Source organism: Globicephala melas, chromosome 10, assembly GCF_963455315.2.
Source record: "Globicephala melas chromosome 10, mGloMel1.2, whole genome shotgun sequence".
NCBI classification, from domain to species: domain Eukaryota; kingdom Metazoa; phylum Chordata; class Mammalia; order Artiodactyla; family Delphinidae; genus Globicephala; species Globicephala melas.
In genome coordinates this window covers 41,139,989-41,157,914 of record NC_083323.1, presented here as the reverse complement: position 1 = coordinate 41,157,914, position 17,926 = coordinate 41,139,989, and the positions used below count along the sequence as shown (strand labels likewise).

Genomic DNA, 17,926 nt, shown 5'->3' with positions numbered 1-17,926 from the left:
TTAGCACAGTTCATTATAGCAAGGTGTGTCTTCACAGTTATTTTGGTCTTGACATTCCGTCATGTATATACACTTATCCACATTATTACTAGGTTGTAAAGTAAGTGCAGGGCAAATTATAGGAAAAAAGTACAAACATTCAAGTCGTCATACCCTGAAAAACATGTGTTTTGCTGTCGTTGTAAACTTTTTGCACTAAATCCCACTTCAGGAAAAAAATAAATAATACCATAGGATTCAAACTGAAGTTGGCTTCCTGATGAAGCCGAAGGAAGCAGTAGCTTTTTCAAACTGTAGAAAGGAAGTTTCTCTCACCACAGATCTACTCGGGGTGAGTGGGAATACACGTCAAGAACGCTCAACCCAGTTAAGTGCTAGACGGGCCTCCCCCACTTTAGAAAAACCACAAGGCTCCAGGAGGCTGTTCAGATCTCCTTCCAGCAACAAGATGATTCTTGAATGAAAACCACAACAGTCAGTTGGTGCTTCCACTGTGACACCACGAACAGAGTCTGGACTCTAACTGGTAAGAAATGCACAATTAGGAACAATTACTTTCAGGAAAATAGATGCTTCCTGAAGATGGATAGTTAACATTAGAACCAGGGGATGCAGGAGAGAGGAAGGATGCATGCTGAAGACCAGATGGTTTGCGTTCTAGTTTCTGTTCACCATTAGGACATGACCTGTAACGCAGGGAAATTCAGGCACCTCCATCTCACCCCTGCTGGGCAAAGCGTCAGGTTAGTCGGCCCCGCCGCTGGGGATTTCGAGCCTCCTCTGTGCTGAGCTGGTGTTTCGTGACTGATTCCTTTCTCTTCTCCTAAGGACAGGGTCCCCGAGGCTGCCAGGCGTCTTGAAAAACGTCTCTCGATGTGTGCGTCGGATGCTCCTGGGGGTCACTGGAACTGGTGACTAAAATAGAGAAGAAAAAAAGAGTACATAAAAACAGAAGTGAAGTCAAATTGTACCCAGTCTCTCAACTGGAAGCCCCCTCTTTTTTTTTCTTTGTTTAATTGAAGTATAGTTGATTTACAATATTGTGCCAATCTCTGCTGTACAGCAAAGTGACTCAGCTATACACAAAGACGTTCGTTTTTTATATTCTTTTCCATTATGGTTTATTGCAGGATATTGAATATAATTCCCTGTGCTCTACAGTAGGACCTTGTTGTTTATCTATCCTACATATAACAGTTTACATCCGCTGATCCCACACTCCCAGTCCTGCCTCCCCCTTGGCAACCACCAGTCTGTTCTCTATGTCTGTGAATCTGTTTTTGTTTTGTAGATAGGTTCATTTGTGCCATATTTTAGATTCCACATATAAGTGACATCATATGATATTTGTCTATCTCTTTCTGACTTACTTCACTTAGTATGATCATCTCTAGTTAAATCCACGTTGCTGTAAATGGCATTATGTCATTCTTTTTTATGGCTGAGTAGTATTCCACTGTATATATGTACCACATCTTCTCATCCACTCATCTGTCAATGGACATTTCGGTTGTTTCCAGGTCTTGGCTATTGTGAATAGTGCTGCTATGAACATAGGGGTGCACGTATCTTTCTGAATTATAGTTTTGTCTGGATATATGCCCAGGAGTGGGATTGCAGGATCCTATGGTAATTCTATTTTTAGTTTTCTGAGGAATCTCCACGCTGTCTTCCATAGTGGCTGCACCAACTTACATTCCCACTAACACTGTAGGAGCCCCCTCTTGACCTGTGTCGCTGTGATCCCCACGCAGGTGTTCCATCCTCTTTGCTTTCCTGTCACACTCCTCCAATGTATCTCCTTCACAACACTTGTCACAGTTGGAAATTAGCTGATTTATTCTGTGTGCAGAAAGGCAGCCTAGCGAAGAGGTCACAAGTGTGGCACTGACACCTGCAGCCAGGGTTTGGGCTCTGCCATAACTAGCTGTGTGACCTCGGGCAAATTACTTAACCAGTCTGTCCCTCAGTTTCTTCATCCATAAATGGGGATGATAAAAGTACCAACTTAGCAGGGTTGCAACAATTAAAGGAGGTGAGATTAATAAAGCACTTTAGATCATGCCAGGCAAGTAGTATGTGCATGTGTCTTTGCTCTTTTTGTTTACTTGCTAATATTTATCCTCTCACGTTAAATATTTATCCCTTTAATGTGCCCTAAAAGGGCAGGGACCATTATCCTGTTTACTGTTACATCTTTACTGCCTAGGTCAGTGCCTGGCACGTAACTGGTGATCAAGAAGCATATGCTATATTATAATCGCCTTGTTTAAAAACTAACATGTATCTTTCAATGTCTAACAGACTTTTGAGCCCCTGAATTACTTATCTAAAATACTTTTGGTCACAACGTAACTCTTTCTCTGGGAGAGAAATAATTACTCTGAATGATGCCTAATGCATAACAGGAATTCAGCAAATGCTCACTGACTGGACTACAGATGGAGTTGGGGGAGGCAAATAAAGTACTGATTAATTTATATCGATTACAGACATTTATCTATGTACATCTGTATCTATTTTGAATATGTATATATATACACATCAAGGAAACAATGGATATATTAACATATAGCCATTGCCTCCTAAACAATGCATTTTATGAAATGATAGATGCTAAAAATCTTTGAGCTAGTATCAAGACTTTCGTTTCCCTTGATTGTTTCTATAGCTGCACAATTAAAATTCAGGATGGTCTCCGTTATGGACCTAATGAAATGAGAGCTTGGAGAAATCATCTGAATATTCAGCATGCATCAGAAATCCACATGAACTATGCTTTAAACAAGTTCCTTCCGATTCTAAGAAACAGACTGACACCTAAAACGAGTTTTGCCTCTAAAGCACAGGATCTCCCACCTTCTGTCTCCATGCTGTATGAAATAAGCAGATACCTCTGGGTCTACAATGGAAGCCAGGTAGAATCTGCTGTAGCACCCCTGTCCTACGGTTGTTTGACTAAAATCTGATGAAACGCAGGCAAGTGCTATCACAGAGTGATGCTCCTTCTTGTGTGGAGCTGAAATGAACCTTCAGGACTCACCTGTTGTAATTTTACCACAGAGGCTGGATGTCCTCCGTAAACGGGGGACTCGGGCTGGATGATGCTGTGTGATCTTGACATCACCGGACTCAGGTTAAGTGAGTGTGGACCCTGAAGCTGAGCATCTGTGGAGGGGAGCGTCGATGACTTTGGATTAACCAGGGCAGCAGGGCCGATGAGAAGGTGAGCTGTTGACCCAAGGCCAGGCAAGCCAAGATTCACAGGTCCCGTGCTTGGGAGAGCACTGGAAGCAGAGGACACCGGCCCGGGCATCGTGGGTGAATAGAGAACAGGAAAAGGGCCCAGCGTCGGCGATGGCAAGACCATGCATGGAACACTGAGCGGCGGCAGCTGACCTGAAGACGGTCCCACAGCACGGGGGGTCTGATTGCCAGATAAGAGCACACTGAAACCATTTAATCCTGGAACAGAAGCAGAACAAGGTGAAAGTCAGGGCAATGTGAAGACACCATCCAAGCTCCCACCCCTCAGGGCCCTTTCAAACGGGAGCCCACTGTCAATCAACCCTCATGCCGCAGCCTGGCCACCCGCTCTGTGCTCTCCCAGCCCCGCACTGCCTCCTTGCCACAGTGGCCACCGCTGAATTCCCACAGTTACCTATGTGACAGTTTGGTGGATAACTGAGTCTCCTGAGAGACTTTATTAACATGAGCTCCACTGAATCCAAATTGAGGAGGAAAGTGAACTTGGTTGGGAACAATGATAGCTTCCTTTTTACAAAACTTCTAACAGAAATTTATATTTCCCTCACTTAAGACCACGGGCAACAAATCACAACAGAATGAACGGTACCTTGACTTTATCACTAGTAAAAAGCACAGGTGTATTCATGTAATGTCACCACGATGGCAGATGTCTTAAGAGTCTAACGGTCCCCACAACTCTGAAGTTATGAGAGGCCTGCACTTGCTGTCAGATCTTTTTATTACTATAATTTAAAACAATTCCTTTTCTAACTGGATTTCAATATAATTGGCTTCCTCTGTAATCCTATGTATTTAATTCTCAGCATTTGTAAACATCCTGAGGAGGAATCCACAGCCTTCACCATAGAGTCCAAGGGCCCACGGCCCAGAAAAAGCTACTGATTCCTATGCTGGGCTGTCATTTTCATTCTGAAGAAGCCGGGTCTGTTTTTTTTATTTATTAAGGTATCAGCAACACTGAGTAGCGTGCTTAGACGAAGCCCTAACAAAATATTTGCTAAAGGAATAAAGAATGTTTTCTAGATAAATGAGAAATAACAAACACCTACCTAACCTGTGATGGGAACAAGGGATTGAAGAAAATCACTTTAAGTCTCTTTGTAAGAGAGCAGCCTCATGTACACAATGCATATTTTAAAAATTAGGTATCTGTTATATTTCAGCTTTATTTCAAGAGTGAGAGCATTTATTGAGTCTTACTAAGCGTCAGGCACTATTATTCTAAGTGCTTTAGATGTATTATCTTATTAAATTTAATCCAATTTTCACAGCACCCCCATGAAGCAGGTGCTCTTATTATTGCTGTTTTACCAATGAGGAGGGCTGAATACTTAAGTTCACGCAGATAGTAAGTGGTTTTAATGTCCAGCCCTCTCACTCCAGCCCTGCACTCGACCACAAGGACATGTCAGCACTTCTGAATATTGAAGAGATCAGCATGTGAGCTGCACATGGTGGCCAGGACGTTCACATTGTTAAACTGAACCACTGCCAGATTCAGCTGAATTATAAAAACAGAATCACCTTCTGAATACGTTGTGCTTTTTACCAAGTAAAGTTGAATGCATTAAAAGTAAATTACCTGCCCTAACTGTTTTCTCCTCATCCGTGAGGTTGGTGAAAGTGAAAGCAGCCTCTGCCTTCATTTCGTCGATGGAGAAAGCAAGGGGCTAGGACTGAAATGACTCAGAGGCAGCTCATCAATGCACCAGCTTGGTCGGGTGACATGAACAAAAATTTAAACATCAAATTTATGACCCGAGTACCCCAAGGGACTCGAAGACATGACACCCCTTACCTGCTGGTGACTGCACGTAAAGATACTGCAGCAAAGAGGGCTCTTTGGTGCTTTCATTTTCTTTCGAAGGCTTTTCTATCTCTGTATTTCTAGAAGGATTTCCCCACTCAGAAGAAATGAAGCAGTCTGCTGTAGCCTTCCCCGAAACCTCCTTTGCAGCAGAAAGTTGTCCATTCATGTGAATGTCTTCATGGGGTGCAGGTCCCCTTTTATCCACGGTCTTGGAAGAGGCAATGTCTGTGGAATCTGAGGGTTTCTAAGCACAACCCAACCAGGAACCAGAAAAGCAAGTCAAAATCCCAGCAGGAAATTGTAATAACAGCTTTCTCCAAATAGCTAACATATAAACAAAAAGGTCAGACACAGCTGTATGCCACCCTGATTAGTGTATGTCAGTTGTTTCTGTCATATTTATAGGAACGGCCTGAAGATCACTGTCACGTCATGCGCTTCTGTAGGCTTACGATTTCTTAGGCACAGAAACGATGGAGATTTTAATAATGGGAAACTGGGTATGGTGTTTAGACTGTGAGATAAATTTCTGAGCTGGAACACATAAAGGGTGTTGATGCTGCAGGCTTTTAGGGCTTGATAAGAATTGCAGGGCTGACCCAAAGCTGTCTTGGTTATCTAAGACACATATATATAGATATACCAGTCAGTCTTTTCCTTCCGTTTTGCAACCCCAGGCTATATACAAAATTAGAAAAATTCATTCTGGCAGGAGGAAGGCATAGAGGAGGAAGGGTCTTAATTAATGGACTGATTTCCATGAGGTGTGCCTCCCTGATGCTCTACAAACGGCTGCAGGGAGAGTGCTTCTGCTTCCTGGGAGTTTGACCAGTCATATCTCATTAACCTCCGAAAGGCTACTGTGGACAGCTCAGATGTTTGTTCTTTTCATTTTGTGGCTAGGGAAACGGGCCCTCTAAGCAGTGACCCGAGCACTGACATAGACACTGAGGGCCAAACGGCACCTACATTCTTGACTGTGGACCCCAGGTGCACCCTGGATTAAGATGATTATTTCATCAACGTGTTAAAAAAAAAAGTATAGCAAAAAAGACTGGGAAAGAATATGCAAACATGTTGACAGTGATTGCCTCTATGTGGTGGGATCATGGGTAGGTTTTTTTCCCTTTATACTTTTTAGCGTTTTATGCAAAGTGTGATTTTTATAAAAATCACTTTTGTTACAGTACTACTTCACGGCAAGATTATTTGGGGCTGCCAGTCCTGGGCTTAATTATACAAGTGACACATGCACCGCTTCCTATTCCAGACTCAGTAGCTTATCTGTGTGTCTCTATTGGGAAGGAACTACAGGTCGACGGGCCAATCAGCTAGCACGTCCACGGGAACCCCTTACCTTGGGCATGACGAGGGAGAGGGGGCCGTCTTCGTAGTCCCTGCTTTGTCTCTTCGTGGCCGGCTCTTCCTCCTCCTGGGGCTTCCTCTCCTCCCCTAGGCGCTTCTGAACTGAGGGCGTGGCTGAGCGCTCTGCTGTGCCTTCCGAGCCCCTGCTGTCCCTCTCTGACCCTGACCCCGGGGACGGCGGCTCTTGCAGGCTCCCACACAGCATGAACAGCGAGGTGGAGGGCACGTACATCAGGGGCTGGCCGGCCAGCAGAGCTGGCTTCAGGCTCTCCGCGTCCAGGGCGGCAGAGGCGAGGGAGACACCTCCTTGTCCGTTCAGACCATTCTGGGCAGAGAAGGCCTGCAAGTCCGTTGGAGCCACGGAAAGTACTGGGTGGGCCAAGGCATTAACACAGTATTCTGAGTCAACAGAGAGGCCGGGGAAAGGAGCAGCGGCCTCCAGGCTGCTTGACGGAGGTATCGCTCTCTGATTGGCAAAAGCTTCTGCCCTGGAATAAAAGAAACAGAGTGGGACCCATCCAGTTACCACATTCTGCCAACTCCCAACTCTGCTTTCCTAAAGAGAGATGTACCAGAGCAGGAGTGAGAGAATGCTGCTCAGGATGCCATTAAAGCGCACCCTCTGAGCCCGTGAGCCGACTCCAGAGGCAGATGACCATATCACCTGGATGGATGGTTAGGGGTGGGGTAGGGGGATCTCAGGTGAGGGCTAATAGAGGCTCCTCCCCTGCCTCTCCCACAGCCAGTAGCCATCAGCTACCCAGCACGTACCCCTTCCCAGGCACACAGATGCTACGATGACTAGCATAATAGGGTAATAATTTCACATAATTATTACACCACTAGCTACTCTCATCCATCCCCCCTGCCCCCGTTTACTGGGGAGGAAAACTGAAGCTCAGAGGCGAATCCACCCACTGAAGGTCACCCAGTGGGGCCTCACAGTCAGTCACTGTGAGAGATCCTGGGTAGATAACAGAGTCTAGGCCAGACGTTGATTTAAAGGACATACCTAGTTTGTCTCAAATCCTCTGTGAGAGAAATGAAGTGGGCTGTGAGTGAGGAAACAAATTTATCCACAAAATTATTTTCTGTCATTCTTGTCCCATTCTGCTCCATATTACTACAGAAGTTTTAGGCAGCACACATTCAAAATTAAGTCCCCTCAACCTAGGAGATTATAAACGACGTCTGGGCCTTTTATAGAGAGAAATTTCCAAATACTAGAAAGCATGTTTATATTTTTAGTATTATTTTGCGAGTAGATGAGGAAGACTCTTTTGAGACTCCTTTAAGGACTAGTAAATAGAGAACAGGGATTTCCCTAAACCTCTGTGAGGGAATCACTGAGAGCAATTTTGCCCACGTTCTCGCCCCCTGCGGTGCTGGGAATAAGCGGAGTGCACGGGGCTGCAGAGATGAGTAAAGCTCTCCAACCACAGCCTCCCGGAACAAGTGATGGCTATCACTCAGCTCCATGAAACAACGTGCCCACGCTGATGGTCGCACCCACTGCCCTACCTCTGGCCGTTCACCTTCAACCTCCCCATCTCCACCAGTAAGATCACCGTCACCTGAGACCCAGGTGTTCTTTGTGATGCCTCCTTTCTACTTCAGTGACTCTTGCCGACTCACTGTCATACTGATTTCCATTTCTTTCCATCCCCAGCTGACACGGCTCAGACCAGAATGACTAGGAATGCTCTATTCTATGATCTCCTAATCTGAAGCCCTTCTCTATTCCAAGCCCACCTGCTTAAAGCAGCCAGAATGGTCTTCTCCAGTGAACCTACAATGACTCTTTACCATCCATCTAATAAATCCAAACTCTTCAACTTGGCTTTCAAAGCTTTCTGCCAACTTGACCTACTTACCTCCAATATCCCAAGTTCTTCTTATAAATACTTCCTTTCATGATCCTATTTGGACAAATCATTAAGGCCAGACTAACCAGTTTATTTCCCCTCCACTCCCTGATCCTGGCTCAACAATCTGTTTCTTCCCATGTCTGGCATTATAAACCCATCCTGTCTTCGCTTTAGCATCTCCTCTGCTTCCTCTGCTAATATATGATTTCCTTGAAAATCAGACCCCAAATCTGATTCAGCTCTGTCGCTTAATAGCATTGTGACCTTGGGCAAGTTACTTAACCTCTCTGGATTTCAGTTTCCTCTCTGTAAAATGAGGACAATATTACCAACCTCAAAAGGTTGTTTTTGTGATATTAGATGAGATAATACACATAAAACTTCAGGAATAGTACCTGGTAGTTCATAAACAACATTAGCTACGATGATGACAAAGTGATTCATGGGACTATGATGTGTCATTTCTCAGTGTCACATTAGTAGTGACTTGTCTTTTCTCACTGTATTTGTCTTTTTATTTATCTTTTTCCTTGTAAGCTTTCATGGCCTAGGGGAATAAATTTTTCATACTTTTGTGTTCCTGATGCCATATCCTGCACGGTGTTGGGCACAAGGGGGAAACTTACAAAATTCTTAATAAACAAACGGCTGACTTTTGAGCAGGACTGTTAAATTTTACCTTTTGATGGGTGGCATTTCAATTTAGTCAAAGTTAAGACTAGGAAATAGAAAAAAATACACTTGGAGTTTTTAAGACTACTTACTGTGAATTGTCTTCTATTTTCTGTCTGTAGACAGCTGCCAGACTTCCGATTTCTAAGGAGTAGCCACCTGACCCTAAAAAGGAAAAGGAAGGTCTAGTGAATATAGCAAGGGACTTATACACACCAGTTATATACAGCAGGATTCATTATTCACAGCTCAGGGATTATCTCAAATGCATTCTGCTTTTGATTCAAATAGAGAAATGTCCAGAAGCTAGCTGTTAATGGTGAATGCAGGTCTCATCAAAGATTAGTAAGAAAACAAAACAAAGCAAGTATTGCTTTGTAAGTCTGATGAATTGCTGAGATGCATCAAACAGGCCAACCATGGCAAACCAAATGATCTTCAATCTTTTAAGGCCGGCTAGAATAATTTCAGGCATGGGGCTATGTTTATAACCTTGAAGTCACCAACTCTTTTACCCGCCCCCACCCCCCCAAATCATTTCACTTGAGGTAAGTGGAAAAAACAGGCACAGCCTAGAGTCAGCTCACTTTAAAATGACAGTGCATGGGTCGGGCTGCAATTACATGGTGACTGATGGATTCCATGGATTAAGTAAAGGCAGATACCTTGTTTTTCTCTGTAAGGGCTGCTGGGTTCTGAGTTCACTTTCCTCTGGATCCTCTCAGAAGCCTGATCTGAGTTAAAGGAGCCATGTCGAGCAAGCTTCTGTTTTGCACATAATTGAATGTGGCCGTATGTTTCTCTTTTCAATTCTGGTAGGACAGATGCAGAAACATCCACTAGTTCCTCATCTAAATAAATAAGAGAATTGGTAGTGTTGTTATACAGCTATAATTCAGGATAATTTTAGCCTTTTTAAGATATGGCTTTGAGGACCTATCATTGTAATGGAGCTACCCTATAAATTAAAAACTAAGACAATCAAAGGAATTTTATGAGCCTTGTGTCAAACCCCAATTCCTTTCAATGTATTGTACTAGTCCTTTTTAAAAGTTAGTGGATGACTTTAAAGTAAGACTGAATCCATATATATTCTAAAATTATCTAAACTGCAACAAAAGTAGAACAGGATGTTCTATAACCCAAATTAGAATGGACCTGGCATTTTAGATGCTTTCTTTGGGCAGAGATATCCAAGAAAAACCCAATCATACTCAGCCCAACGTGCAGATTTAGAGATTTTAACATTAATTGAGATCAGCCTCTTACCCACAGCCCTAGGGCAATGAGTATAAGAACCTCTGTTTTCTATTATTATGCTTTATTATTTCTTTCTTATGCAGTAGGAGGCTCAGTTACTAAGTGACCAAAGGAATAAGGTCAGCAGAAACTTCACGGCTGAAATGCTGCAGAACAGTGAGGATAAGAGAAGGCTGGGCCTCGGAGGCACATTTTATGCTTAAATAAGCCTGTGTGAAATCAGGACAGAAATTTCTATACAGAACCAGGCCTATATTCTACAAAGAAATGACCCCTGTTGTTCAGACAGTCATTCCTACCCTGCTCATCTGTGCTATTTTTTTGTAAGTTCAAAGCATGTACATTCAAATTATAAGACTGATTTAATAAACTGAAAGGCCCAGCTAGACTTACATTTTCTAAAACACACAAATATTGAACAAGAAAATCACCTTACAGTTTTCTTTTTCTTATAACAAAACCCCAACAGATGTTCTGTTTAGAAAATCCGAAGTTAAAAAAAAAAATCAGAAGTTATAGAATCAAAAAGAAGAAAATGGGTCAAGATAGTAATGGATCATATCTACCCTCCTTCCTGAAACAAATAAAATATTGGACAAAATATATAAAACAACGGCTCTCAAGACACTGGACATCAGGACAGTGATCCCTTAGAGATCACTGGGAAGAAATTAACCCATATCCTCTCTGAATTCCTACCGAGCCGGTACTGCCATGTGTAGTGCTTAAGAGTTATCTAATTTTCAAATGTGGGCTAATTATACACCTTCAACAGAAGCTCGTTAACCAACTGAAGTGCATAAAGCACTGATTTGGGTACTAGGGTGTAATCAAAGGTGAATAAAAACTGTGTCTGCCCTCAAAATTGTACAGCAGGGACAAAGCATAATATCACCAAGTACAATAGCATGATGCTAAACTGCAATCGTTTAGATGAGACGCTCTGCTCTGGGTGATCAGGGAAAACTTCATGCAAGAGCTGATGTTTGAGTGACATCTTGAAGGTTGAGTAGAATATTTTTATGTTGAAAGGGGGAAGAGAGCTTCACAGGTGAAAAGACCGGGAGAAGCCAGAAGCAGAGGAGTAGAAAGTGGCAAAGTTGTACACTTCACGCTGGCAGGGGCTGTATCACATACGTCTTTGAATCTCTCACGGCATTAGAAGAGGCAAACCTCGGAGACATTGCAGAGATATTGTGGGTTTGGTTCTAGACCACTGCAATAAAGCGAGTCACATGAATTTTCTGGTTCCCCAGTACATATAAAAGTTAGGTTTACACTATATTGTAGTGTGCAATAGCATCACATCTAAACAAACAATGTACATACCTTAGTTAAAAAAAATACTTTATTGCTAAAAATGCTAAGCATCACCTGACAACGCAGGGTTGCCACAAACGTTCAATTTGTGAAAAACACAGTATCTGCACAGTGTGATAAAATGAAGTATGCCTGTATAGTCCACATGCAGTAAGTACTTGCTGGGTTGAATTAATTAGACTTGATTTTAAGTGGTTTCATCTAGTTCCTAAGTGAATAATGTGTTACAAATGAGGTAGAGAGCTATATCTTTTATAAGCCTGGGTTAAGTGCCGGAATTTATACTACTAAGACTAAAATTGGAAAGGTAACTTAAAAATAACTTTAATGGCTTTTTTCCAGGCAGCACAGCCATACATAAAGTAGCTGGTGCAGAAGGATCCAGTCCCCGGTTGTGCAAATATTACTTTTGAAGTAAGCGGAAGATAATACCCTCTTTTGCTCTAATTTAGTAAAATTATGACATTAGCAACCTTTTAAATAAATTACAGAAAAGGTGTTCATTACATCCATACTATATTTAGAAGCCATCTTACCACATATTAGTTTTGGGATAGTAATTGATATAATTTTTACATTATCTGGAATTTCAAAGAAAAACAATGTTTTACTCTGCTAATGCAGAAACAACCAGAGTTCATAAGTATCATTTAAAAAAATTAAAAAAATTTTTCTTTTATGAAGTGTCATTTTTAATCCTCAGTCCCAAACTTCCAGGAATTTTGGAGTAAAATAAAAAATGCAAAAGAGCTGTGATTTAATAGTTCCAGGAACTGCCAGGTTCTAAGTTACCTGTGTGTAAGCCAACCAGCATAACCATTTGTAGACTAAGGCTCATTGTTCCAAGACTGATGTCACTAGTCTAATTTTGAATGTGATGTGGGTGATGGGAAATGAAGGTGAAGATCAATCTCACTGCGTGGTGGGTGTATGATTTGGAAGAGGAATTGGGGATTATACATAAAATGGTCCCTAGCAAAACCATGCCTTACCAGTGGAACTGAAATCCACAGGCCCAATCCACTTGAAGGCGGGTTTCCGGCCTCGCTCTTCTGTTACATGCACTTTCTTTATCAGTGCCAAGCTGGTCAGAACATTGGCTATGTCATAGAGGCGTCGTACCTTTGCTAGAAGATATAAAGACAGTTGCGGTCACACCATACATTGGTCAGCAACACCATTACGTTTTAGTTTATGTGACAGGTCACTTTCTAGCCACCATATATATGCCTCTAGCAGAGAGCAGTGGGGTAGCGTGAAGAGACCAGTGGCTCCGGCGTGAAATCACCCAGGATTTATGTATCTGATGACACTACTACGGGAAGGTCACTGTGTTCTCCCATTTCCACAACTTCACACCTCGTACAAGAGGAACCTGGTGACAGGCCAGGATCGCTGTGATTGCAAACGTACCAAGAGAGGGAAATGGGCTGTAATGAAAGGCTTAGGAAATGTAATTCTGATCTGTGGCTCGTCAAAAGCTTGCCTGGAGCTTCTTCCAGCAGGAGGTGGTGGCACCTGCTCCATCAGGCAGCTAGGCTGTGAAAATGACAGGGATTCCCCAGAGCTTCCTGAGAGGCTGCACTGCTGGGCACACAGACTGTCTAGGGCTCCAGGTTACGAGGTATGACTGTGCTGAAGACAGGCAGCGCCTCACCTTTAATCCCAGCGTTCTGGCCACCCAGTGGGGGAGGGGTGGGATGGGCATTCCCTGAGCCTGAAGAGGTTTTGTGAGAGACATTTGAAAGTACAGAGATTGGGGCAGAAATTCAGAGGGGTGGTAACACATTAAACAGGCAGGATCGTGCCCACAAAGTAAGTTCTACTCAAGAAATCAACGGATAGGTCGGAAACCTACTTGAACTTAGGGCTAGGATCAAGCAAAGGGCTTTGATTACCGACCAGAAACATCAAGCATTCACCCCAGATGCCATAGTCTTCCCAACCCTGATAGAGCTGGATTTTATCTAGTCATTTCTCCCACAGGGTGGCTATACTTCTAGCTGGAAACAAACAAAAAAAAGCTAGAGAATGTTCAGCTCATGGTTTCTCAGGGCTTGAATGAGCTACCAGGAGCCAGGGGCCTTTGGCTCAGGACCCAGGTTTGATGGAAAAGGAAGATGCATGGGGTGTGAAACTTGGAAACACTTTCCTCGTCCAGCAGCCATGTCCCACCACCCCTATACCCTACCCTGCTCATTCCTCTGGTTCTTACCTGTAGACAACTTTCATGTCCACCCATCAGAAGAGTATGCAGGGGGCAAGGAAAGAAGGGAGAGAAAACTCAGACATTCCGTCTTGGATGCAGCGATACTAAAGAGAAATGCAAAGCCTCTTACATCCTCCCTGACCTGCATTTGTGGGATGCCATTCTGCTTCTACCATCCACTCTGCCGGGGAAAAGGCATCGGACAGAACTTTCACAGGAATTCTGGTATGTGACCAGCTTACCTCTCACAGCACCAAGAACCTTTATGAAGGCAGGAAGGAGTGCACGTCTCAAAAAAAAAATAATTTTTTAAATTTCTGAGGCAGCAAACATCAGCATATGACATCCCACTCTTTCTGTGCTAATAAGTGGATTTAGGCGAAGATGCTTACTTTTAAATTTACTGTGATCCGGCGTATCTTGGCTTTCTTCTATCAGTATTTTGGCAGCCACGTCAAGAGTAACAATCTTGGTTTTGGAGACCAGGAACAGCATGACAAATTTCTGGCTCATAATTCTCAGAGACTTATCTTTTCTACTGTTTGCAGATGCTACAAAGGGAATAAGACAAAAGCGTCAAAACGTAATTTACCACAAGAGAGACTGTACTTCTAGTTTGCCAGACCTATCTAACTGTATCAGCAGATGGAAACATCACTCTTGTTACAGTGATCAGCGGAAGCCTGTTGGACACACATCATAAAAAGATGGTTCACAAAGAAATAAGACAGATTTTCTTGTGGGTCATAAAATTACAGTAGGTATAAATTCTGAAATGCTTTATATTCATACTTCATTGAATAGAAGCCATGAAGTAGTTTTCCTGAAGCAGTTTTGGAAAAGATCAAAGTAGAGGGATAAAAGGATAGAGTTAGGGACCAGGAACTATTTTCAGAACATCAACCCTTCCCTCAATGGCAAGGTCTCCACTTTTATGTCTCTGAGCCCACAATAGCTAGACTGTACCCTCCACATAGCAGGCACCCACCTCTTCCATTGTTTTTCAGAAATAAGTGAAGAAATAAACAATAAGTAAATAGGAGACACTGATTAGATGTGTGTTGCCATTGATGGCAGGCAAACCGTCGCCGACAGATGGCTGTCTCCTCTGGTTATGAGGATAAGAACTGGCTCATAGGGTGGAATTAAAAGGCATGAGGTAGTAAATGGAATGAAAGCCAGGCCCACCCTTCCATTCCTATTGCTTATAAATGCAAGTGAAACGTGAGGGATACCTGCACTTTATTATCTTAGCAAGGAGCAGCAGGGTGAGAATGAAGATCAATGGTTAAAGGAGGGACAGCATAAATATGAGCTGGGAGGGGAAGAACAATGTAATATAAGTAAAAAAAAAATCTGCATCAAATAAAGGTTGTCCATCTTTCTAATCAGTATTTTCTGCTAATGGGGTTCTTTTCTAAGTCATCTACTCCAGTATATAATTAAACAAATAGGATCCTTTGGAGAGAGAAATTCTTTCCAAGTAAATTTTCCTTAAAGGCTCACAAGCAGGAATCAGCATGGGGCTGTCAATCTGAAACGGGAGCGCTGTTCGAGCTCTACGGTCCAAACACACCAAATACCAAGTGAAACTGCCACTACACAGTTTTTCAGTGAGGTTGAGTGGGCAGCCCAGTCGGGAAGCCATCTGTCTCCCTGTCTTCAGGAGAGAGAATAAGAGGACATCTCCCTCCAGGGTGGTCCATTTGGTTCCTCCCATCTTAGCAGTGACTCTCTTCAGAAGACACCATCGCCCTCTCCCTGCCATTACTCGGCGTGGTTACCGTGGACTCACAAGAGGGATAGTCCGGTTCAGAGAAATCCAGTAACTGTGGATCCTGGGAATCTGGACAGCCATCTCTTTTGCGTTCCCCAAATTTATAATCCATCAGGTCGAGCTCTTTCTGTTGGAGGTGTGCCATCTGCTCTTCGTATTTCTGCTCCTCTCCTAGCCTCTGGAGGTTCCTCAGGGTTTTCGGCAGGCTGTGCCGTCCGTGCCAGCCGTACTGATTCTTGGCCACCCGGCTGACCAGATGCAGCGACTCCAGCACATTCACAATGTCGTAGATGCGTCTCCTTTCAACGCCTGTTTGAAAAAGAGAAGCCAGCCATCATCATGCCGACCAACATTTTTGAGTATAAAGTCCTTGAAGGCTTGGACCTGGTCTGTGGACTATTTTGTGTGATACTCTGCCCAGCAAATATAATTGCTCAACAAATTCATACTATATGAATGCAAGCAAAAGAAATGTTTTTCTTCTTGGGATCCAACTCTCGATAAGATCTGGGATAAACATCCACCTTGAGATGGATGACAGTTCCATCTGTATTACATAAATAGTAGAGCAACTTTTCTTTGGACCTGTTAGGCAGACCACATGAACATTTCAGTGCGTTAAAACTGGTGGGTTTCAGCGTCATAGTAACACACGTCATAGTAATAAATGCTTGATGAATGTTGGATGGTTGATTTTGACTTGTGATCCTAGTTATACAGACTATAGAACTGTGTCCAGTAACTGTTAACTCATTATTGGACCATACTCTCCTTTCCTGGAGTTTGAATGATGTGAAAAAATTACTTGTTAATTCTCTTAATGGCCAGTAAGGAAAACAGATGGTAAATATTTTGTTTCCCATTTTGCACTGGCAACTCAGGAGTCAAGGGCTTGGGCACCCTTCTCAAGTTGCTGGAGGAAGCTAGTGCCAGGGCTGGAACAACGTACAGGCTGCCCTCTGCTCATCACACCTGTGGACAACTCTCCCTGGGCTCCCATTCGCTGTATCCTGCCAAACAGCCCATTGATAAAGCACAGAAACTCTAGCAGAGGCTGACCATCCAGTTCATCACTTCCCTACCCACTTTCCCAGCACTCCCTAAATAGCCAGGATTACGAGCAGTCTATTGAATTTACTAAAAATATTTACGCTGGTTAAGTGCGGGGGCTTCAGGGTCAGACTGCATGAATTGGAATCCCTGCGTTATCCCTTCCTAGTCGGGTGAGCCTGGGAAGTTACTTAATCTCTCTGTGCCTTAGTATTTATCTCATAAAATGATGAGGATTAAATGTGATCATAAACTCAAAGGGTTTCTGAGCGGTGTTAATTTATCTACTCTTTGTATGTTATTTGGTAAATATCAGTACTTCCTGCGTGGCACTGGAGATACCTAAAATTCCTGCTAGCATAAGAGGGGACAGTAGAAACAGATTTTTAAATCTTCCATCTTGACTCATCCTGTTATGCAATAGGCCCTTAGGCTTTGGGGACTCAACTGGCCCCTTGTGCTCTCGCCTAAGTATCCGTAACAAAAGCCTCCAGGCATCTCTCAGAAGACTGGCCCAGGTACAAAAATGCCTTCTTTCTCTTCACTTGCCAAGAGCTGTTCTATAATCAGGGCAGACTTGGTGCACGTAGCTCTTGGCCTTTCAAAGATTTAACACAAGAAATAAACCAGGTTACAATGAAAACTGTGGAGCTGAGAGGAAATTCTACCCCATGCATGAAGAGGCATTTTGCAGTCAGAACATTTCGGCTCGTGACCTGGAAAGGCTCTTCACTCTCAAAAGCTCAGGCTTTGGTGCCAGATGCCTGCTGGAAGGTGTTGGCCAGAGCAGTCAGCAGCCCCTTGTCCGGATCTGCCTGGCTCCTTATTCCAGTCTGTTTTCATATATTAACACATCTTGTTGAGAGTGGAACGTTACAAACCTTCCCATTAGAAATGTCATGTGAATGCAACTGAGACAGCCCAGGGCCAGCCATATGTCTGGCTGTTTTGTTATTCTGTATTAGACACAAGCTGCTAAGTCTCCATCTAGTGGCTAGACATCTCAAGAAATAAAGGAAGATTGGGACAACTAAGAGAGGAAGATGATGCTTGCTATGCACCATAAGTGTTCAGGAGGTGGTGCTGGCAAAAGCCCATAGGCAGCTACTTGCCTGAATAATCACTCACCTTTGCAATCTGGACTAACTGGCCACTGGCTGGGTGCACCTAAACTTCCCACGTCACAGGTCTCAAGTCCTGCAGGTAACTCTGGGGCTTGCTCTGCCAGGAAAGTCTTCCCTGGCACTGAGCCTTCTTTTTCTTTTGTATTCAAGGCAATCCGATTAATCGTAGGCATGGCATTAGTTATGCCCTTGAGGATTTAC

General features: G+C 43.3%; 1 protein-coding gene across 1 annotated transcript in view; it reads right to left on the bottom strand.

Annotated features, from left to right (window-relative positions):
- Window positions 1–437: 437 nt before the first annotated feature.
- The window catches only part of E2F7 (E2F transcription factor 7), a 29,304-nt gene continuing 11,815 nt past the window's right edge, over window positions 438–17,926 (bottom strand). Inside the window, exons 4-12 of the mRNA XM_030866223.2 lie at window positions 15,570–15,860; window positions 14,167–14,325; window positions 12,558–12,692; window positions 9,651–9,836; window positions 9,078–9,150; window positions 6,438–6,933; window positions 5,069–5,324; window positions 3,044–3,465; window positions 438–915 (exon numbers count right to left, since the gene is read on the bottom strand). Of these exons, the coding sequence (XP_030722083.1) occupies window positions 745–915; window positions 3,044–3,465; window positions 5,069–5,324; window positions 6,438–6,933; window positions 9,078–9,150; window positions 9,651–9,836; window positions 12,558–12,692; window positions 14,167–14,325; window positions 15,570–15,860 (2,189 nt within the window). The 3' untranslated portion in view covers window positions 438–744. The remainder of the gene's footprint in view (window positions 916–3,043; window positions 3,466–5,068; window positions 5,325–6,437; window positions 6,934–9,077; window positions 9,151–9,650; window positions 9,837–12,557; window positions 12,693–14,166; window positions 14,326–15,569; window positions 15,861–17,926) is intronic.